The 23,879-nt window shown below is 44.3% G+C and overlaps 1 protein-coding gene across 16 annotated transcripts in view; it reads right to left on the minus strand.

Moving 5' to 3' along the window:
* Positions 1-9,904: 9,904 nt before the first annotated feature.
* The window catches only part of EIF4G3 (eukaryotic translation initiation factor 4 gamma 3), a 153,740-nt gene continuing 139,765 nt past the window's right edge, over positions 9,905-23,879 (minus strand). For all 16 annotated transcript variants that reach the window (XM_035567884.2, XM_035567882.2, XM_035567883.2 and 13 more), the window contains 9 exons: positions 23,463-23,578; positions 20,564-20,736; positions 18,245-18,370; positions 17,242-17,323; positions 15,312-15,410; positions 14,218-14,364; positions 12,650-12,731; positions 11,040-11,186; positions 9,905-10,112 (listed from right to left, as the gene is read on the minus strand). In XM_035567884.2, the coding sequence (XP_035423777.2) occupies positions 9,931-10,112; positions 11,040-11,186; positions 12,650-12,731; positions 14,218-14,364; positions 15,312-15,410; positions 17,242-17,323; positions 18,245-18,370; positions 20,564-20,736; positions 23,463-23,578 (1,154 nt within the window). In that variant the 3' untranslated portion in view covers positions 9,905-9,930. The remainder of the gene's footprint in view (positions 10,113-11,039; positions 11,187-12,649; positions 12,732-14,217; positions 14,365-15,311; positions 15,411-17,241; positions 17,324-18,244; positions 18,371-20,563; positions 20,737-23,462; positions 23,579-23,879) is intronic.

Below are 23,879 nucleotides of genomic sequence, written 5' to 3' on the forward strand. Positions count from 1 at the left end.
GGAACAGTGCAGGACAGGGAAATTGCCATCAAACTGTGATTGTATACAGCACTATCATCATTACAAAATACTTCCAATAAGTACTAAGCACCTTCAATACCTTTCCTGTCCTTTCAGGTGCTATGCAATGGTATGAACCCCAACTGATTCATGGATTTTTTTCCAAAAATTGTTCAATTTTATTACAGCTTCCAGCAGTCCTAAAGCTTCTACAAATTTGCCTAGAGCTTTGGGTTTTGACTGTACGGTTCAGCTCACAGTTTAAACAAGATCATTTAGACATTGCTACTGTTTAGATGAGTATCCATAAAATTTGCATGTCAAATAATTTACCGTTTCCAGCCCATATCCTTTAGAGGCTTTCCAGAGCAATGCCACATGTCCCACTAGAAACCTGTTGTACTTTGTTTTCAGTGCATCTGGTCACAGAGTCACCATTCCAGGGGTTGAAAGCCACTCTCGTTTACTTTTTTACCCCACACTACCTAATATTTCCCCCCTTTTGTCACAATTTTTAATTAAAGTGAATTCTTATAATTTAATAATCATTGTCCTGTGTTGTTTAACAGCTGCCTGCCACATACCCTACAAAACATAAGATTATTATTACCTTCGTCACGCTGTGCACTGCATACACTGAAATCAGCTTCCGCTGCTATGTTCATGATCCTGCTGGCTAAGTGAGCACTGTGTCTTTGTCACCAAATTCTCTTTTAATATTGGCCTGCAGCTTCAAACTTCAATGCTGATTATAATTTAGGCCTTGCCTCTTGTGTCCTTATCTCACTTTGGCAAATTTATTTTTCCATTTTTATCTTGACTTTTGCATTTGTTGTGTAAAAACTTTAAAAAAAATTTTGGCCTAGAGTCAGCCTGGCTCAAGGAGAATTTGAGTCTTTTTCTGTTTTGTTCTGCATCTAATTGCAAGCAGACTGGGGAACTCCTTCCCTTTGCTGCGTTCTTTCATCCCTAAAGCTTCCCATTCTGCTGCTACTTTAGCTTCTCGTGCTTTGAAAAACAAATCAAAGATTCCCTGAGATGCCTTCATCAAATTTAAATGGGGTAGCACGTGCCTACAAATTCTGCCCTTTAGACCTGTTTCTCTCTGAACGTGTATCTGAATGAGGTAATTCCAGCTTGGTGTAACCTCGAGGCCAAGGCACGCTGTAACAGACCCAGCCTGGCGCTGCTGGCAGCCCGACCGCGCTATTGGGTGGGGGTCTGGCTCTGCCAACTTCAGTGTGTGGCCACAGTTGGTAAATTTTCAGCAAACCCATCTATGGAAACCCACAGAGCGCTTGAGCAGGACCCTTGCTCTCCTGTCTCGAAGTTTCTGCTCAGCAAGTGGCATGAAGGCACTTGAAGGCCGGGAAGGCACAGTCTGGCTGAGGTTTTCAGCTTGACGCAGCTAACAGACAGGGGATTTGCATGGGGAACGGTGCTGAGCATAACTACCCCATAACCATCGCAGACTAACTGCATTTAACGTAGCTCTCACATCCCTATGCAGGGACCTTGCAGGGGTATGAAGCCCCTCGGCAGCACATGCACGTACCAGGTGACAAGGGACTTGTCTGTCTGCGTTACAAAGCGGCGTCACCGTTCCCGCAGTCACTGAGACAGCACACGCCATTCTTGTCTTTACGCTCAGGCTGCTTTTTACTTCTGGATTTTTTCCAAATGGACGTTTGGAAGAGATGATGTGATGTTCTTTAACCACAATTTTCCACTTTGTTGCTGATTGGGGGCTTGCTTGGCTACTTTACCAAGCATACATCTGTAACGATTCCCAGAACAACAGAACTCTCTTTAATTCATACTTACTCCTTTCAGTTGTACTGTCAGCCCCATATTTTCTGTAACTGCAAAAATCACTCCATTTCTGGTTTCAAAGAAACGCATATTCCCTGACACTTTTTGCCCTTCCAGACACCGCCTTTCATCTCTTTATTCATTATCAGCCTCCTAATAATTTTTTTCTCCATACTTTTCCAATGGACTGTCCTACTTTCCACCGGCACCCTATACCACCTCCCAGCTGCTCTGTTGCTGCCCTCCTAACGGCTACCTGTTGAGGCTCCCAGTCAGCTTTTCTTGTCAAACCACTTCCCCTTTTTCAAGTGGTATTCTGTTCATCTGTGCACTTTCAGGCCTGCCCACCCATTTTTATATTAGCTCCTAGCAAATGAATAAAAATATGCTTAAACATACCAAAGTTTGCTCTGTTCTGGAGCCAAGCTGGCTTTTTATGTCTGATAGAAATGAACCTGCCACTGGAGCTGACAGAAATCTTGACCAGCAAGGAGGGGCCTTGCAGAACAATGTTGTGGACTACGTAGCCTCCACGGGCTGCTGCTTTTCTAGAGATGCCCTAATCCAAAATAGATCCTTAGTGCTAACAAGGCTACTGTCATCACTGGGGAACCAGTGCCTGGAAGATGTGATTTTTCCACAGCACTTCTGGGATTACAGTAGTGATTTTCTTAACCCTCAGCTGGCAAGTGGAAGTGATGGCTCCCCTAAGCTGGAGCGGCTGAAGTCTACCAGCTCAGCGTTTCACACTGGGACAAAACACCTCTCCCAAAGCTGTGTGTCCCCATGGTTAATATCTGGCAGCAGGAATGCTAGTGTTTTGTTAAATCCCTTTGCTCTCTGAACCAAACACTGTTTCAGATTAAAATTGGTTCACAGCAGGCTGCAGCACACAGCAGGCAGCGGCTGCTCCCCTCACCCGGGCAGGTAATAACTTACTGCCAGGAACACCTCCCAGCTGGGATGCTTTTGCAGCCACAAAAGCTCTTTTTTGGCTGCTGCACATGCACTGTATGCCCCTGCGACCAGCAGCACGCCCAGCACATTCAGCAGCCTGGCTGGACTCCGGCCTCCGCGCTGGTCCTGCAGCCGTAACAGAGCATCACCATGCCAGCAAGCCTTGCTGGGAAGACAGAAAGCCCTTGGGTTGAGCAGGAACTCAAAGCATTTTTGGCCATGGCTCTTGTTTGAGGCGTACGAACAGTTCTAGTGCTGGCTCACTTGTCTCTCCATGGGAAACCCTGTCAACTGGCTTTTCTTTGAGATTTGTCAGCCACAGCCCAGGCTCCTGCTCAAAATAACTACCTTGTGATGGTGGAGGAAGCCAGAAGAGTGAGATCCGTTTGCCTTTCCTTGGAGGATGGGTAAAACACTTGAGTCCTCTCTTTTGCAGAGAAGGTGTGTGAAATTTCTTGTATTTGATGAACACCTTGTATAAAAAATACATCGTGCGTCAGCTGATCCCAAGGCAGGCACCGATGCTGTAAGACACCAGCGGGGGGGAAGCAGCCGGGATGGGCTCCACCAGCCCGCTGTTACGGTTTACTTTTGTGACAGATCCCTGGAATTATTTCTGCCCTGAACACCCAAAGCAGGGCTGTGCAGCAGGAGAACAGAGCTGCGGGCTGTGCCCATTGCCATAAGCTAACGTGGCAGCAGTGCCGCAGCCCTGCAGGGTGCTGAGTGCCCGCTCCCTTCGCAGGCTGCCTGGTTCTGATGAAGCACACGGGTTCCCAGCACAACTCGGTCACACACAGACGATCGGGAGGTGGCCAGGCCCAACAGATCATTCACTTAAGACCATCTTTAGAAGTGCAGAGCATTTACACCCAGCATTATTTCAGAATAGCTTGTTCTGAAAAACTGAAACAACCCATTTTCCTCCACAGGCGAGACCTGAAAGTACCAGCTGAGATGATCTTTTCAGCTCTTCTCTGCAGTGCTGTAGTAAAACACTTCTAACAGTGCTCTCCTCGGTGCTCGTTAATGGTCTGCACCCCGAGAGCTTGGCAGAACTCTGCTTTGCGACAACATCTGCTATTAACCCTCACGGGGGGCTGGAACAAGACAACCAAGCATGCAAAAGCAAGGCTTTACTGTTTTCTCTGCTCACTCTAATCCAAAGGTTTCTGAACTTCCTTAAAGCATCGATTGCCTTCCCCAAGACCCCTCTCTCCTTTCCAATTTGCAGTCACAGCACAAACATCCCTGCAGCTGGGACAGCAATTGCACAGTTGGACAAATTCCCCATTGGAAAGTAGTGAATGGAGCGGGAGCTGGCTTTATTTCTGTTGCCATTTCACTGCAATTTAGCAGCTGGAAATAAGGAAGAGAAACCGGTGCCACATGACCAAAGCTTTCCACAGCTCATGGTCAGGGCATCCCTACAGCAGCATTTAAATAAGCATGCATTATTTCAGTAAACCACAGCTCCATGGCCATTACCATAGGCAGCAAGCAGGGCCCCACGGAAAATACAAGGGTAGAAAACTTCTGGTTCAGTTTTTTTTCAGATATTTGCAGGGATTTAGTCACACTGCGGGAAGCTAAGTGGTAATCAATCTCTCGCTTGCTGCAGTTGCTTCTTCACCACCGTGGTTTTCCTGCAATGGCTCCTTGAGGATAATTTATCCATGGAGCTGGGGTGAGGAGCAGCCAAGCAGGACCCTCCAGGCTGAAGCATCCTCAGCCTCAGGCTCCATCCTACATTGCCTGCAGCTTGCATGTGGCCCCCAGGCCATGCCAGTGCACTGCTTGGGGTTTCTATCAGCATGTGACCGCTCACACAAGCCTCTAGGTTAGCACCTTATTAAAAGAAAGCAGCGTGTGAAGAGCTTGCACGTCTGGCTGGGGATGCCGCTCTGCTGGCCTGGGATCAGGCAGCAGCAGAGGGCCAACCTCTTCCAAAGAGCAGAGAGGCCAAGCTTTCCCTGCCAGACCGACATAAAATGAGCTCAGAGTGCTTGCTAGGCTGAACATCTGCCCCCTGCTTCATCCCCACGGGCATGGCAGCCCCGACCGAACCCCTACCGTCAGCACATCCACCTGTGGCCTTGAGGCTGCTCTGCAGTTACAACCGTTTCCCTGGTGTCGTCTTTAGGGAAGCCAGAGGTGTTGGATGTGAGGGCACAAGAGGGTTCTGGGGTGCGTGTCTGATTTTGAGCTTACTGCCTGCAAAGCTGAACCCTCTCGTGCCTGTGGAATGGATCAAACCAGCACCGGGGGCATGGCCCCAGTGACTTTTCTGCTCTGCGGTGACCGCTTCTGAACACGCCAACCTTTAGGTCCCTTCCCCTATAAAAATGACTCCTGTTGGGACTGAACGTAGCAGGAATGATCACAGCCACCCTCTTGGCATCAAGATGCCACATTTGCTACTGCTTTCAAGTGTTTTCAGGACACTCAGCAAGTTAATAGGACTTTTTTTAGAAAGGCCCTGTTTTAACCTTTCTCTGAAAAAAAATAGTCCATAGGGCTGGAACCAAAAGCTCTGGGTCACAGGGAAATGCAGCAAGGGCCAATGTAAATTACTACTTGCTTAAACCTGCCTTGTGCACTCCAATAACTCTCTGCAGCCAAATCCCTTTTCCCAAACCTCTTTCCACATGGCCTCTTTGGCTACCAGCTCCTGCACCAGGGAGTACTGGTCCCAGACAGAAGTCACAACCACATCCCCTGTAACCAACCCAAGAGCCTGGACTGTGGCTGTCCGTGCCAATTCTCACTTGCAGAGTAACCGTAACATCTGTCACGAGTTTTTGGGTGCTACTGCCCCGGTTGGAAATGGAAAGCACCCTGGTGTGCCCGTGGGTAGCAGCGTGCTGCAGCCTGGGGGGTTCAGGAGCTCCTCGGCTCCAGGGCAAAGGCCTCGAACAGCTCTGGCAACTTGAGTGGCAAGCGAAGAGCCCTGCGTACCCTCTGCACAGCAGGGGAAAACAGACAAGTGAGCCGAACGCTCGTCAGTCCCCTTCAGCGCAGGCAGAGCACAGCTGAAACGTGGCCAGATTTGGCAGTTTTACAGGCGAAAAGCAAAAGGCAGGAGTTGCACACCCAGGTCTGCTCCTGGACCCGAGGCTTATTGAGAGAAAACAAGGCTAAAAAAACCAAACATGCTAACAGGAGCAGACAGAGAGCAAGGTCTGATATCCGTGTATTCCCTGACCTCATTCACAGAAACGGCTGATCCGGTTCTGAAAACACTTTCCTAGAAAGAAATCAGCCTTAGGCACACACCTGGCCTGGAAATTTTCTGTTTGACTGCTTCAGGTTTGGAGACATTTCCAGCAATAAAGACAAACAGGGACGTAAGTGATACATCTGCTCCTCCTTACCTGCGCCTTTGATGGCGCGCACAGTCCCGGCACAAGACGGGCTCCCAGCAGTGCAAATGGCTTCTAATGCAGCTCCTTCGTGCTGAGCTGCATTAACTACCTGCCATGCTCACAAGCCTGCCCAAAGACACATTTAAATGCCTTATAGGACCAGGACTGGGGCGAGAGGGAGGACAAAACCACAAACATTTAGTATTCTTATGGGAAATTTGCTGTCCTCCCTGCTTAGGCTCTGCTGTATCATTACGCAGGAGTAAGCACAGCTCACCTCTCCTCATTTATGTAGAATGAGGCTTCTGCAAATCACATTCCCATGGGACCCTCTTATAATTAATTACCTCCTTTTCTGTTTCATGCATCTCTTACAGTTTTTGTCTTTTAACACCCTAGAGGAGGGGACGTGTTGCAAAGATCTTCATGGACAACATTCTGAAGAGCTACAACTGCCTGCAAACCCGGGCTGATTTAGAAGGCGACTGAAAAGCAGCCGCAGCTTGGTACAGACACAGGTAAGCAAGGAGCATGTAAACAATGCAAGGGGAGCAGAGGAAGCAGTTTTGGTCCAAGACTTGTATCAAATGTGCTCCTTGTAGTGACACTTGTGGGATGCTGAACCTTAAGGCAACATATCCACAGCTGGAGGCCTAAACGTCTAGTGCATAAAGCGCTCACAGGGCTCCCTGTGCAGCTTAATTCATCTAAAGATACCATAAAACTTGCCATGGTGCAAACCCTAATTTTCAGAGCTCTTGGGCAGTTCTGAAAACATTCTTAAAATCTCTGAAAACTCCCCTGCTGTCACATGCATGACACTAACAGGACAAGTTCCCACTCCCCGGAACATTTAACATTAAAACTCAAACAAGGAGGGGAGAGACTTTTCTCCTCTACCCGTGTGCTCACCATTCCCTCGAGCCAGTGTTTTTCCAACTCCTTCTTGAAGCTCTCCAAACGAATGTCCCGGCCCTGTCCCACTTTGATTCACGTGGCTGTTCAAAGGCTCTCGCAATTTCTACCTTTCTGATTCAAGGCAATCAACACATAAATCACAGTCCTTGCATGGAGTGGCTCCGGTGTCAGAGAGACATTCCCAGCAGGGTGTGACGCTGCCCATCCTCTGAGAGGAACTTCATCAGGTGCAAGCACTGTGCAACCTGGCATGTATTTGGTCTGATACAAACTCACATCCATTTAATTCAACTATTTAACTGCTACAAACCATCACATACCCACCCTTGTTCTGTCTTCAGTTTACTTTTGCAAGAAGAGCACTCCCATAACCCATGCAACCTGAAAAAAAAAAAACACACCTTGAGACCTCCTGGAGGGGGTTTCCATGTGGATGAGCCTTTGGAGATCTTGAGAGCACCCATCACAAACTGGTAAGTCTGTCTGCAAGGCCAGGAGGGTTGTGGGGTGGGAAGGGGGAAGCAGCTGTGGAGGAGGAAGTGCTGGATGTCATACATCAGATACATACATATGCATATATTAAGGGTGAGATTTTTTTTCTTTTCTTTTTTTTTTTTTTTTAACAAAACATCAGAGAAAAGTGTTTTATTGTTACTAAAAAAAAAAAAAAAACAACAAAAAAACCCAATGCTCTAGTGTTTTAGGCCATGGATTCTCTAGCTCAGATTCATGGCGTGGAACACGATAACAGGGAAAGTGTCTCATGGACATCTCCCCCTCCAGCCACAACCAGGCGCCCTCCTCCCTTCCCCGTGGTGATCAAACAACATCCTTATGCAAGTACAGCAATTGTTTACATGTAAAAGTAAGATTAGGAAAGTATTTAATGTATTTGTAGCCTTTTTTCTTGTTTTTCCTCTTTTTTTAAAAAAAAGTGATTTAGCAGCTGGAAAGAAAAAGACAGCATCATGTGAGCAGCTAGTGCTGCACAGACCACCAGCAAATGCTCCACAGGTTACTCGCGGTCCACAGACCACAGTTCACAAACTACATTTTAGGGCTTCACAAACTTTGCAGACTGTATTATTGTAGATGCTTCTTCACAGTGAGAGCCAGCAGGTCATCTTTGGTTGTTGAAGAGAGACACACAAGAGACTTAAGGTACTCAGCAGCAGCTCAGTTTGGAGGACTGTGCGGCACTGGGGCAGGGCTGAGGTCCCTCTGGGCACGGAGACAACACGCGCTCCACCCGCACCGCAAAGTGACCACTGTTAATCTGTGCCCGGGCTGCGCTCAGACTTCAGACACCGCTACGGGGTGGGCAGAGCCAGGAAGAGCACCACATCGCTCACTGCGCTTGTTCCACTGACTCTTGTAGGTCGCTTTCATCTTCACCCGTGTGGACTTTTGGGTTCCTTAAGCACAGCGAGGCAACCAGCAGATGCAAAGGGCAGTGGTAGAAGCTGGGCAGCAACGGATGCGTAAGCCATGGAGAAGGGCTATCGGTTCTCTGCTCAGACAGCTGCAACCTCCGGAGTCACCGCAGTCACAAGTCCCCAGGACAACGCCACCGTTCCAAGTCACACGAAACACTGCGGTCACACAGCTGGAAGAACCAGGCTGGGATCGGGCACTGACCGCCCCGAGATCACCTCCCAGCCTTGCAGAAACATGCTGGGAACCAGACAGACCTATGTGGTGCAGCAGCCCAGCTAGCTGCTCATTGCTCAGCAGCCATTAAGTTCTCTCTGCAGAAAGGGTCTCCCAAGCAGCAACCCCCTATTTTTTTTTTCCTTTTTTTTTTTTTTTTAAACAATTGCTCTCACCCCTCTTTTTTGGTAGACACACATACATACACACACTATATGTACACAATTTGGAACCGAGGATCTACACAATGAAAAGGAAGCCAGCACCGCTCAGAGATGGTGCACACATTCAGCAGCTGTCAAAGGAGAAGTCGTTTTACTTTCTTTTAAACTTGCAATGTTTGTCTTTATTTTGTTCTTTATATTTTGAAAGTGAAAAGAAATAGTATTGAGTCAATTTCTTTTTTTCTTTTTTTTTTTTTTTTTAAATATTTGTTCTATGTATTTACAAGCCTTAAAGTTGCTCTAAAGGTTCTGAAAGTATCACTAGTACTTTTTCCCCAGGGTAGCACTGTTTTGAATGAGTTATTTTCGGAGCACTCTGGTCCACAGCAGTTTTCTCAAATGCATTTCCTTCTGTTCCAAGGTTATGTATGTTTTGATTACTATTTTCTTTTTAATTTCTGAAGCAAGCTGAGATGCAGGCAGAAAAATCTGATGACAATTAAAAAAAATTGATCTCTTCCTCATCTAGCTTACCCCAACCCCCTTGAAAAGGTTTGTCTATTTTATCATGCTTTGAAACAAAATTGAGGTGCATATGAAGGGGAGGGAAATTTATTTCTCTGCTTTTGTTCTATTATACAATTTGTTTACAGAAACTGCAAATTTAAAAATTACACTGGCATTTGCAGTCCTTAAAATAATAAATTAAAAGTTTTAAACTTTTTTTTGCTAAACAGATTTGTTTCGCTTTGTGTTTTATGTAAGTATGAGTCCTTGTTTAAAAAGAAAAAAGATTAAAACAGAAAATATTTTCTATAAATAATACATGTATTTTGGTTTAGTGCTCCCGCCCTCAGGTTTGAAGTTTACTTTTTTTCAAGTACCTTTTTTCCTCCATGATCACCTTTGTGTTTATCTATTTTTACCTCTCCCACTCGTGCATGTGTGGGGGAAGGGGGGGTCTGCGCGAGAATTGGCCTTGCTGCACTGTGATTGGCGAAGACGTGAAACTTTTTAAAAAAATACTTAAATTGTTTCTTTTTTTTTTCCTGTATTTTTAAGTTTTAATTATCCTCCGACTCCTCTTCGGCCTCCCGTAGCCATGTGAAGAATGCTGTGACAGACTTTAGCGCTACTCCTTTCCCGTTCTGCTCCGCTGGGTCCTTGCTGCTTTCCCACTTGTAGAAGGCATCCTCCGATATTACCTCCTCATCATACAGGCAATCAAAAAACATCCGTAACAAATCTGCAGTAATGGAATAATGGGAGAGAACATCTGTTAGTACTGCGCAGTTTGAGTCAGTAGACAAAGACGTGGTTACGGATAAGGGGATTAATGTGACCTTTAATGCAAGAGATGCAGACACAAGTAAAAGGAAGGTCTGTCACTGAGTTATTGCTTCCTGGCTGGTTAGACACAGCTGAGAGGGAAAACAGGTCCCTCTGATGCTGTGGGATAACATATGCTCTGCGGAAAAGGGAAAGTGGCCGTGAGAACATATTATTTAGGGACTGGCTGGCAATCCACGACTGCCCATTCTCCTTTCCATGGACCATGCAGCTCGGCTCCTCTCCAACACCTGATTTTATGTGGCTCAGCAGGAGAGAGAACAAACGACTAGCCCCTTAAAGCTAAGTATGATCAAGATGGGTAGTTTTGTGCACTCTTTCGTTAGGTGCTGCAGACTGCCTGGGTACCCTTGTTCCTCTTGCAGTCCCCCGCCTCTTTTCCAACACCATTTTTCTACAGTGTCTCTGGGACAAGACTCATCAGTTGCCCAACTCCTTTGATGCAGCAAATAATGCAATTACAACGCACAGCGCTCTCATATGTCCAGGTATTGTAAACCTCAACAGAACTTTTTTTTTTCTCTCTCTTTCCATCACTGAGATTTGTCCTTCCTTCTGCATGGCTGCTTATGGGATCAATCAGGAGAAAATCCCACCTCCAGCAAAGCATTTGGGGAACTGCAGTTCTCTAAAAGCTGGAATCTGGAGAAGCAGAAACCACTGTATGCTATTTTCTCTCAGCCGCTATGTAAAAAGGTAAAACTTTGTTTTCATTGTCAAGAAAAGCACAATCCTCTTCCAGACTCTATTGCTGGATTTTAACAGAAACAACCTTTCCTTAAGCTGTCAGGGTTCAAGACCCCAGTTCAGAGACAACACTTACTAGGAGGCTGATCAAGTTTTACTATTGATGCTTGTAGTGCATAAAGTGCTTGTAGTTCCTTCTCTGTGTCTGAGTCTAGGTACTTGAGTAAGATCGGCACTCTCTGTTTGATAACAGCAGTGTCCACGCGGAAGCTAGAAGAGTCCGCTGAAGGGAAGAGAAGAAAATAGGATCAGCTTTGGTAGCTGGCAGCAGGGGTGGATCTTTTATCTCCTTTATTTATTCAAGTAGAAATTACAGATACAGGTTAGCTCTGAGACAAAACACGATGAGAAACAATAGGAAGTATTTCTGATCAAAGGCTTTTTCTGGAAGTCTTGATTTTTACGCTTTCCCAAATTCAACCGACATCTGCAGTGCTCCTGGCCCTAACCAGTCAGCTGAAATATACAAAGAATTACAACCTAGCTTTGCAGTGCAAATCATGTCCAAAGTGGGTGCAATGGCTGGAGTTAAAATCTCAGCTATATAGAAAGGTTTTAGATAACTTTTTTTTTCCCCTCTAAAAATACTAAAGGCAGAAACAGAACCATCAGCTGCACACGACATAGGATATCAGGAATATATAAAAATACATGTTAGAAGTCTGTCAGCAACATGGGTAAATTAGCAGCTTTTAAAGTAGATCATATAACACAATTAAGTGATTTTTGAAAACAAAAGAAAAAATCCTCAATTAGAGGCAAGGTCAAAAAGTAAAACAGAACAAGATGTTTCAGATACACCCCCAGCAGAGATTCATCAGGAGGCCCTTCAACATTTGTCATAAAATCCTGTGTCACTTCGCCACTAACACTAGGTGGCATCAGAAAGGTTCCGTTCTCTGAGAAGAAAGGAGCCGGGCTGCATCTTGCCCCTCACATCCAGCGACAAGATGAAGTTCAGACCATTTTCTCTGAGCATGACTCTTACAGCTAGGAACAGAAGTGGGTGCTTTACAAGCACAATTTTTTGTCTTGCCAGATGCCACCAGTAAAATTAAAGAAAACAATGTGAACTGACCAGATGTTTCTGGCTGCAGCGCTTTATTCAAGCACCCCTGGGAGTCTGAGGCTCACATGTCTGACTTGGGAATCCACCTCCTCCATTTCCAACCAACTGCTGTACATACAAATAATTCATATAAACTGTCTTTCTAAAAACGCAACTTGCTTTGGACATAAAACTATTAACAAGACAGATACACAAGCTGGCTTCTGTTCTGCAACCCACGTTTCCAACTCGCATGTGGCAATCTGCGATGGTAGAGTGCCCACGCAAGCTTGCTGACAGGAGCGGAAATGCTAATTAACTTAATAACGTCTAGCACATTTCCACCTTCACTAGAAAAAACAATGAACAATCTGGTATTACTCAGTCGTCTGAAACATCTGCTCACGCAAGGTCACTGGGACACGCCAGGGCCTTGAGAACACCCTACCCAGCAACGTTCCTGGCTGTCGCAGGGGGAATGGACATCCTGCTCCTCAGCACTAGAATTCAACAGAGTTCAAAAATCTTACTGTATGATCATAAACAGCTTGGGGGAGAGGAATGATATAAACCCGAAAACTGTAAAATAACTCTTTGCATGTTTTGTTTGTATGGTGTTTACACTGCAAGTTACTCACCTATAATAGCTGCTTTACAAACTGCTGTCATTAAAGCTCTAAGGAATGTAGGTGAACTCATCTGGCTTTCATCTAGATTAGCCTGAAATCAAGAGTAAATGGACCAGTTAAAAACACGCGGGTGTGTAAGAGCAACTGTTTCCAAACTCCACTGCTGAATTTGGCAGGAGGTTCATGTTCAGCGTAAACTGCTTGAGCTGGAACCCAATTCACCCTTGTGCAGAACTTCAGCTTTCCCATTCAGTCCTTGGGAATAGCTCAGGTACATCAACATGCAACAACAGTTCTCTTGTGATCAATACCCCATTTAACTACTCCCACAACTAGTCATTGCCTCAAGAAAAACTAAAACAACAATGCTTGGCATTTACAGCACCCTTATACATTTGCTAAGAGTTTTAGGCTTTTTCAACAAACTTTAAAGAATGCTCCTTGGATACAGATTTGTTTGCTCTGTAGAAGAAATTCACAGAATGGCTAGGGAACTTGTCCAAGACTACAAAGAGAGCTTGTGGGTGTCCCCAGATTTTCAGTGCTTCTTTCATTCCACTTTCTACTTCTCTAACAGCCACAGAGAATGACATTTCGAATACATTCCTCCAGCAACAGAAATGACTGAAATGAAGCTGACCGAGATTTAGCTGTCAGCACAGATCTAAATGAATCAGGCTGAGTATCATTTCAGGCACAACGCTTAAAATCTGGCTTAAAGGATGCAGCCACAGATAGAGGGCAAAGCCTGGTCCAATGCACTGGGAAAGGCACGTGTACCCTGAACGACTGCCCAAAGGACGTTTTTGCAGCACGGCACGCAGTTGGACAGGGGATCATTTGCTAAGGTCAATCAGAAAAAGCAATGAGACATTTTTATTTCATTACTTGAGAAGAAAGAATGTAGCAGCATACTCATTCTAAAAAGTAATCACAAACCAGAAGCAGTGTGTTTGGAGTCAAAAAGTCTACGGCATGTAAGCAGAAAGTTACACAGTTGCACGTTAATACAACTAAAAATCTTTCTTCCTAAAGCCTACGTTGTAATAACCAATTAACTATATATAAAATTCAATTCTTTGGAAGCGTTGATTGCAGAGACCTGATCATCTTAGTGTTCTAAGCCTAGACAGGAGAACAAAAGAAAAAAAAAATATCACAACTATTTCTCAGTTCTGACCGTGCCTAGGTGTGCTGTTTCTTGTTATACCACAACTTTATCAGGCAAGTGTGGAGGCACTGTGGAAGTATAATGGAATCCTTTAAAACAAAAGATGCGAGACAGCTCACCATGAAGATAATCTGTGTCTCAACCAGTAACATACAGGTGAGGGCTGTCAATGCCTCTGAGTTTCCTACCTCAGTGGAACTAATGCAGCAATAAGGAAAGGACTCTGTGCCAGTTACTAGGTCTTGAAGGCTGTCTCCCAGCAGTTTTCCCCCCAGATAACTTGTGCCTGCCACTGTATAAATGCAAAATGACCCAACAGACTGCAGAGATGCTCCTTCAGATGAGAAAACATTCACAAAAGCAGTTAATAAACTGTGTGCAGGGAGGGTGTAAATAGTTTTTATACCTCTACCCAGTCAAAGATTTGTTCATCATTCGCCTTGTCCTCAACAATGAGTTTTTCTAGCTGCTTGTTCAGCTCTTCTGCAGAGAGTTCTTTCTCTGAAAGTGCTTCTGAGGAACTGGAACAGTCAGACTCCGTGAAGTCCAACTTCTGCAACATCAGAAGTGATGATGAGAATTAGTTAAATTAACTTTCCTATGCTGAGTTATACCAAATTGAGGCAGCAAGCTACACTTCATTCTGTTTTCCAATCTTTCAAATGCTAAGCTATCATTACAACGATTTACATACTTTCTTCTGTTCCAAATACTACAAAACATTTTACAAATGTGGGAATTGCATTATCCAGCAAAGACAATCAGGCATCCCAGAACAACTCCAGCCCTGCACAGTATGCGTATGCACAAAACAAAGTGCATGTTGGTCAACTAGAACTACAGGGAGCTGGACTGCAATTACTAGAGTCGACATTTACTCAAAAAACTGCAGCTAACGCCCCAGTTCTTGCAAAATGTGACAGAGGATCTGCAGTCCCCCCACCAATCATCAGGCCTTGGTAACCCATTTCATTTCCTGCAGCGCAGTGCTTCCTAAGAGCCAAAACAAGGCAGTGGATAGCTTGGGGGCTCCAAAAGAAGATGGAGCTCCTTCCTTAGGAAGGCAACAACTGGCAACAGCTGCAAGGTGCCCTCCATGAGGCTTGGCTCCTTGCTTTGTGAAACCCTCTGAGATCATTTGCAAGGTGGGACAAGTAAATAATTGCTATCAATTATTCTGACCCTTCTGCTGGCTGTCTGTCCTGCTTGCTGCAAAATTAATTCTTGAGTTCATTCCCCCCTTCTGGAGAAATACATCTACTGGAGGAAACCAGCTGATGGGAGACGCGTGCCTCGGATCACAGAGGACAAGGCAGTCCTGCTGGCATTTCAGAATGGAGGTGCTGAAATCATCTAACCTCACCTTAATGAGGGAGACATTTCATCCCACGACCCATACCAACTATACATAAGGATGGGATGCAACAGGATGCACAAATGGGACGGAAGGCCAAAAGTCAGCGTGACAAGTCATTAAGCAGATGCTTGCTCTTAACTCACTTGTTCCATGAGAAAGGTATGTACATCCTCCTCTTCAGGTAAGTAGTCCCTCCAACTGAGGCCAGTCTCCCTCCATAAGGCTCCCACTTTCTTATGGCTCTGAAATACAAACAGTTCGGTCATTTGAAAGACTTGAGACACTACCATGGGAGCTCACACAATCTGGAATGGTGCAGCTGTGTCAGGAGAAATAAAGAACCGTTCAGCCACCAAACGAGATGCCTAGCAATAAGGTGAAAACGTCTGGAAATCCCGTGCAAGAGAAAGCATATACACAATCCTGCCACATGTATATGTATCTTGTAAAGTGGTCAGATACCACGGTGGTGGGTAATAAACAAGGCATAACGTGACACATGGGGTGTGCAACAGCTTCAGCCAGAGGCTACCTATGAGAAGGGACACATCTGAATAAGGCACAGTTTCCCATGGCCATGACAGAGCTGGCAGTTCGACAACTTCAATTCCTCTCCTGCCTCTGCCATTAACTTCCTCCGTAACTCATTCCACCCTGCGCTGGTAAGTTAGCTATTTTTTAGAAAATAATTATTTACATGACTGTTTTCTGTGCAGAGATCAAACTTCAAATTCAGGTACATGATACCAAGTTCACTGTTCAATTTTGAGAATTTGCAAACCTTGAGGAAAAACTCCTTTGCAGCACATATACTACCAACCTATGTTGCACTGGCCTTTTCGTATCCTGCCCAACGCGACATATGTACAATTCTGACAAGAATAAAAATCCTAGTAACAACCAGCTCTTTTCCCTCAAATGCTTTGCAAAAACTTTTACCTCATAGCACCTGCACAAGGGACATCGCTGTGTAGCCTAGGTTAAACACTGATAAAAGCAGCTTGATTTTCCATTTACAAAGCAAATTACAATCTTAAATTTACAATGTGGATTATTAAATGCTACTTGTGCATAGTTCCTGGTACAGTTCATCAGGATCTGAATTAGATGACTATTATTGCATTAAAACACCTAATCTGAAATACCCAAGTCCAAGTATTGGACCGGACAAGACAGAGTTATAAGGCTATGGCAGAAACCCAAGCCTGTCTTTCAAATCTTCAGAGCACAGCAGCTTTTCTCTCAGAGAACAGAGGAAGGAAAAACAAAACAAAACAAAACAAAAAGCAATCAAACGAAAACGAACATGACTGTCCAAACAAGCATAAGACTAAAATAAATTAAAAGCCACTATTTGTACTGCTAGCCTGAAATGCTCCTGGAATAATCACCCTTATTTGAATGCATGCTTAAAAAAAACAAAAAGGCAAGTGAGGGATTTTACAGGGTTTAAAATAGACACTATCCAAAGTGCAGTATTTAGCTGGATTTAAAAAAAAAAAAAAAAAGACAAAAATGGAGACACAGTTATAGGGAAATCACCAAACTGTTTGTACACACGACTGTGAAATGTGTAAGAGAGCTCTAGAAGTTACAGGGTGAAAAGGTGTCACTACCCCTAGTGATGGGTGAGTCTTAAGAGTTGGCAGGTTTAGTTTGGATAAGCACCCAGAAGTCTGAGAGGCCATCTGGAGCTTATCCGAACTCTCAGAACCTCTCCGGTCTGCAAGAACAGCTCTCTCGCAAGATTTCCGGCACTTGCTGCTTCTGGTCAGCCCAGAAATACCTTGAGAATGTCCCTCTTGCAGTATTTCAGCACCCTAGCTTCTGGAAGAAGCCAGGTGCAAAGGTACCTGCAAAAGGGAAAAGTGATGAGAAAAAAGTAGTTAACTTTCTGGAACGTCGGAAGGCTTGGTTTGAAACCAGGGATGAAGAAGCAGGTTTCCTAGGTTATCTGGACTGGCTGGTCCATCCCTAAATATCTTCTTGTGGGAAATGTGAGCATGTAGGCTTCATGCATAAACATACGCTTGTTGCATCCAGCTCTTATCTACAGTACACCTGGATACTTACCATTTGTTTGCATAGAAGGTGCAAGATTTCAGCAAGCAAGACCCCGGCTCTTCCCACAGGAAGCAAAGGTTTGCTAAATTCTCTAGAATGAAAGAAAAACAGATATTTTTTCTTATAATTTGAATCATTTCTGAAGACAGTTAAATTCTCATAAAACAGCGCTCCAAGTCTGGAATGCAAGGCAAGGGGTAGTGATCAAACTAAGGCACGAAAACAGCTTTAACTTCTGCCAAGGATAAAGGATTTGATCTAGCTAGCACTGCTGATAAAATGGACTTCAGTGACGCAGTGCACTTCCTACAACAGTGCTTATTACCAATATATTTTTTTCATTTTTAAGTGAGTTCAAATCCACTCATTTTTTGTGGGATGTTGCATTCAGGTAGGAGGACCCTAAAAGGTAAGAGCTTTGGGGGGAAAAAAGGCTATTATTTTCTTAATACAGTACTTACAGGAAAAAGGAACCATTCAGTTGACTTCTAGTTAATCCCCCAAATGTATAAGGACATGTACAAAATAGAGGAACTTTGGTCCTGGAAACAGTTTCCAGTCTTGCCAACAAGGTTTTGTGCCCGTGTTTAAGGCAATGCCCAGACAGTTGTTACTACACTCCAAGACAAAGACATGTGCATGATACCTTGCTCTCACAAAATCCAATTCTCAGAGCTTCAGTGTGCTTTTGACTGACACTGACTGTACATCAGGTTATTTTTTAGCTCAACTGAAACAAACAGGATTGTAGTTTACTTATAGATAAAACTTTCACCCCTGAACGATGTCTACAGAGCAGCAAGCTCCCTTCCCATCACAGCTTTCCTTTTGGTGCAAATCAGAAGTCCCAAACAGCATGCAGCAAGCCCTGCAGCAACTCATATGAGAAGCTGAGCCTTTAATACTATTCGTCTTTTATCTGCTGATGGGAACCATGTTGTCAAAATACCATGGCATAGCCAGGCAGATGGCTCTGGCTCAAACACCACTGAAAAAGAGCAGCAGTACTTACTGTATAAGTTCTCTCATAGAGATTCCTCCTTCTTTTAACATGGGAGTCACCAACTCAGCTAGGTACAACCAAATATGGGGTATGTCTATGGCCATATCGTCTGCCATCTCCAAGGTATCTGAAAACCTTTAGGAAAAAGAAGAAAAGTGTAAAGCATTAAGTACAACTCAAATTGAGGCTTTTCCTGCAAAGTAAATGTCTACATTTAAAAAACACTTTGTTAAAAGAAACCAAGATAACGAAGAATACTATTGATGTGTTATGCTTTCAAGTGATTCAAAACTGTTAGGAGTAAATTCCTCGCTACAGTAACACGCAGAGCATGTGGGAAATGCATTGTCTTCTGTAAAACCAGTAGGTAGAGACAACACATCCAGGAAAGTTTCATATACAGTAATTCTTATATCCCAGGAACAAGCTGTTTGCTAACCAGTAAAAACCTGTAAATGTAAACAGCATTTTTGTCTTTAAAAGATCTAATAAATTGGGCCTTCTTAAAAAATCCAAACATTTACATAAGGGGGATTAATAATAACATAGGCCCAAATGTAAGGCAATCAGCAAAAAGTTGATAAATAAGTAAAACAACATAAGAGAAAGTTCAACACACAAGAGGGTGGTTGGTTTCTTCCTCCACAAGCTATTTGCTCAAACCAGTTAGAGAATGGTCATCAGGAAAAGAAAATGCAGCAGGCTGAATTACAAAACTGCTCCCCAACTCTGGATACGGTTTCCAGAATTGTTCAAAATTTTTCTTTTTGATAAAAGCCTTGTAGGTAGCTTCACTTTTCATGCCTGGTACAAGATGATCACTTTTCTGGCTCTCCTGCCAGTTCTGACTGTTGTCCATTTCTCCCTTAAAAGCTCAAAAATTCTGGGGTCCAGCTTCTAAGCAGGAACCGTCACCTTGGCTTGTCTCTTTATGTCCTCTGCCCCTAGTTCAACCCAGTTTGCCCGAGCACTTTTGCCAGAATTTGGTTTCCTGCTGTGTATCTCTCCAGACCTGTGCTGGGACCAGCACTCATCCCATAACCCCTAATTACAGAGTAATTTGTCTTGCGTGAATAATAGTAGTGGTTTATGGTGTTCTTCTCATGTGCCCACTGAAAACCATGGTGGGCACTCGCCCTTTCATCAACTTCAGGACCTATTTTACTTTGTTTATGCCATATTCAAACCACACATCCCACTATTTCATCACAATACTACTTATTTGGCATCACGACTGCTTGTCCACACCTTAGGAAACACAGGGACGGCTTTAATCACAACCCGTTATGGGAATGTATCGCTTCAAACATCAGCAACTGCATGGACAGACAAGCATAGTCCATGGGGATGTATTTCGTACTGCTATTCTATACAGTTTTGAACTTAGGCTGCCTAAACTTTTCCCGTGAGCCACTCAATTTCATCACAATGAAATTCACTGCCAGATGTGGGTGCACGGGGATCACCATTGGAGCTGTCAGCAGTACCACAGTGAGACAAGATTCAAACAAAAGCAGCAAGACAGGGCAAGGTATGCAGAAACCCAGCGTCTGAAAACATTATTTTATCTTCTTGTTCTCTGGCTGCTTTTCACAGCTATCCATTTCAATCAGCCTGTTCTAAGCCCTAGCAAGGACTGAGCGGTGCCAGGGATCCCTCCTGGGTTCCTTTTACAACCGGACAGCACTCACATCCAGAGGCAGTTACCATCTGAGAGCTGAAATGAGCCAGCAGCCGAAACTCAGTTCTCTGAGGAACACCTTTCCCGTCTGAAACCACACCTGGCGTGTGTTCGCCTTCACAGACCCCTGAGGCCATGTCTACACCCTGAAGTTGAGTTGTCCCAAGCAACGGCACTGTATGGGCGAAGCCTGTTTTCACCAGTGCGAGGGTGGCTGCCATTCTGTGGATGCTCAGGACTTCAGACTATGGAGCTTCCAGGCACTAATGTCACATGAAGGTTTTTATCTTCTTCCTCCCCTTTTAATCATATTTAATGATTTGCCAAAAGCCAAACATTGACAAATAATTGCAAAATGGAAAACTAAACACACATTTAAATATACACCTCCATATTTGCTTAGAAATAAATACTTACATAAGTACAAAAATATTTACTTTCATTAAAGCATCTGAAATAGTTAAAAATACACTAAAATATTTATATTACTGTCAGTATACCCAGGTGGAAATGCTCCTTCAAAAAGGATGCATGGAGAGAATAGGATATGAAAGTGAAGTGGGAAATCATTCCCGTCCAACACAAACAGTGCTCATCTGCAATGAACGCTCAAGAAAAGTATCTGTTTCTGCATGCAGAATACAAACCCCTTGAAGAAATCCTGCTTGCTCAGCTTTCCTGACTGCACCAACTGATGTAATAACTGGCCCATGTGATCCCTGGTGATCTGACTCCTCTCAAGTGTCGACTCCACTCCCACTCGCACGAAAACAGGCAGCAGATTCTGGGCACTGAGCTCCTCCACGCACTGCATTGCTTCCTGTTCAAACGACACACAGGATCATTTGCCTGAACTGCAAACATCAACAAAACAAAACACGAAGTGGCGCAGAAGGATGTTTACTGCTAGGTTAGGGTGCACTGCTTAGCAGCTGGAGTATGGGATGGGGATTTTTCTGATGGCAGGTCAGGAGACTCCTGGCTTTGATTTTTCTTTTGAAAATGAGTATTTATTGAAGACAAAGGTGCTGAACTAGGCTGTGGAACCTCATCACAAATCACCACTGAAATGGCAATCAGGAATTAAAAAAAAGATGAGAATTTAGACTGTGCAGGCAACAGAATTTTTAAAATAAACTATCATGCTCCAGGGTACAGCTTGACTGCTAAGTGTAAGGACAGGAATTGTCTTCTGGATGCCACCAAAATGCCTATTATTTCATAAAATATCAAGCCAAGTCAAAAAGACGAAATATCTGGCCTGGCACAGTGTTGTGGTTTAGCCCAGCTGGCAGTCAAACACCACACAGCCGTTCGCTCACTCTCCCCACTCCCTCTCCGGGATGGGGGAGAGAAACGGGAAAGTGAAGCCTGTGAGTTGAGATAACGACAGTTTATTAAGACAGGAAAAATAATAACAATAATAATAATAATAATAATAATAGTAATAATGTGTACAAAATAAGTGATGCACAATGCAATTGCTCACCACCCGTTGACCGATGCCCAGACTATCCCCGAGCAGCTGCGCCCCCACCCCGGCTAGCCACCCCTATATATTGTTCAGCATGACGTCAGATGGTATGGAATACCCCTTTGGCCAGTTTGGGTCAGCTGTCCTGGGTCTGTCCCCTCCCAGCTCCTGCTGCACCCCCAGCCTGCTCGCTAGCAGGACAGAGCGAGAAGCTGAAAAGTCCTTGGCTTGGTGTAAGCATTGCTCTACAACAATTAAAACATCAGCATGTTATCAGCGCTCTTCTCATCCTAATCCAAAACATAACACCCTGCCAGCTACTAGGAGGAAAATTAACTCTGTCCTACCTGAAACCGGGACACACAGAAATGCCTGCTTACAAAAACACACCATATAAAGAAGCAGAAAACATGGGTACCATGTAGAGGAAAACCTCCTCTTTATAAAGCTTCTACTTTGTGGCATGTACATTTTGCAACCTAAGCAAATAAAATGCTCTTAAATACAGACTTTCAGAGAAATGCTCTGTCACACTTCAAACGATGTCCATTGTCATCTGCAAAGATCTTCCACTGACTTCCTAGGTTCAGCCCAGTGGATCTCAACAGTCTCCTAGCTAAACACATCTGCTCTTTGTCTCAGTTATCAAGAACTGGCAGCCCCAGCTGCATTGCTTCAGCTGGCTGCTTTCCGCAGGTCAGGATTTCGGCAGTCCCAGACCACGTGCTCAGGTCAGAGATCAGAGGTGCCTGACGGATCCCCGCGTCTCCAGGACAGAGAGGTGACCATGCCGCTGGTCGGACCTGCTGGCACTGGGCACTGACGTACAGCTCAATGGCTTTCATTTACAGGCAGGTGAAATAGCAAAGACTAAACTCAACACTATTCCTTTGCTATAGCCTACATTAACATAAGCACTCATATATGGCCTATTAATGTGAGTTTAAGCTGTGTTTGTCAGAAACTTTGTCACATACCACATATGAAGGGCATTGAGATTTTACAGTTATCAAGTAACTCCTTACTGCAAATGCACTGCCTCAATCTGATGTCCTTTTTAACCAGATGGACACTTGTCTAACACAAGTCAACTGTATTCCCATCCAGACATAAAAAAAAAAAAGTCATCGTATTTGCAAGCACAGAAACTGAAGCACCTCTTTTAGCCCTGGACACCCAGGGGTTAGACTTTGAAGTCTACCTGAAAAAGGACCGGAGACTACTTTGTTAACTGGCCCAGCTGTCCTCTGCCTCCTCCTGCTGAGATCTGCCAGGCCAGCAAGCTGAGGGATATTGCAAATCAAAGAGTATTTTTTCTCCAAATCAGAATTTTCTCCTGATGAGAACTCTGAGGCAAGCTTGTCCTGGTAACTAGATGTGAGCCCCAAACAAGCTGTAAGGATATTACCCTTCCTGATTTTAATTGGGAACACTATAAAGTGCAAGAAGCAATACTATTTTTAGGGTGCCAAACTAGGAATTTCCTAGCACTGTCATTTCAAACTTTGTGTGTTTCTAGAATTTATTTCAGCAAAAGATCAAACCATTTGGTTCTGCAGCAAATGTAATACTTCTTGTGAACTCCCTGGACAGGCTAAAAATCCATTTACAAGGGAAACAAAATTGCAACCTTTAACTAGGAAGCAATGACAGCTGCTCAGTAATTTTCAATGTTTATTAAAAATACTCTAGAGTGGTTTGTTCAATATTTAGTATTGCTTTATCTGCCTCCAGATCACAACAGCACATACTTTGATAACTAAATGAAAACCTCAGTTTATTTTCCCACTAGCTTTTCTGCTTCCAAAATTGCAGTTATTATGGAGCTGCTCAGTGATTCATGACAGAAACACATACATCTTCCTACTTAAAACGCACAAACTGGCCTATTTTTCCTACTACCAGCAGGGCAGAAAACACTCACGGAGCAGCTGCCACCCAAATTTTAACAGGCTCCACTGCTTCTGCTACCTCTGTGAGAACCGCGTGCTTCCACTGCTCCTGGAGAGAAAACGCTCTCAAGCCCCACAGCTGCAGATCTTTCTGCTACACAAGGTTCTCATTTTGCTTACCTTAAAATCATTAATATGCAAGAACTCATCAATGATAGATTTGCATTTTCTCTCTATTTCTTCTTCTGATAGCGAAGGCTTCTCTTGCACTGGAGCTGGGGGAGCTTCTGGCTTGACTGGTAGAAACAAAAAAAGCATTTGGAAAAGGAAAATCAGAACTGTTTCCAAAGAAGACATTTTGAAAACAGAAGTCAGAGCCGCTCCTGCTGGCTGGCCAGCCGCAGTCCATAGCAAGCTTTGCTGTGATAACTGGAACAAAGATGATTTACAAGCAGGAATGCGATGGCTGAAATAACGAGCGCGGGGTGTGTTTCCTGACTCATCATCAGGCCTGCATTGCTTCTTTCTTAGTTACATTTTCCCCTATACGAACTCCCAGTAACGCTGCAAATCAACCTTCTTGTAGAAACAACGGCA

This window comes from Cygnus atratus, chromosome 21 (genome assembly GCF_013377495.2).
Source record: "Cygnus atratus isolate AKBS03 ecotype Queensland, Australia chromosome 21, CAtr_DNAZoo_HiC_assembly, whole genome shotgun sequence".
Lineage (NCBI taxonomy): Eukaryota > Metazoa > Chordata > Aves > Anseriformes > Anatidae > Cygnus > Cygnus atratus.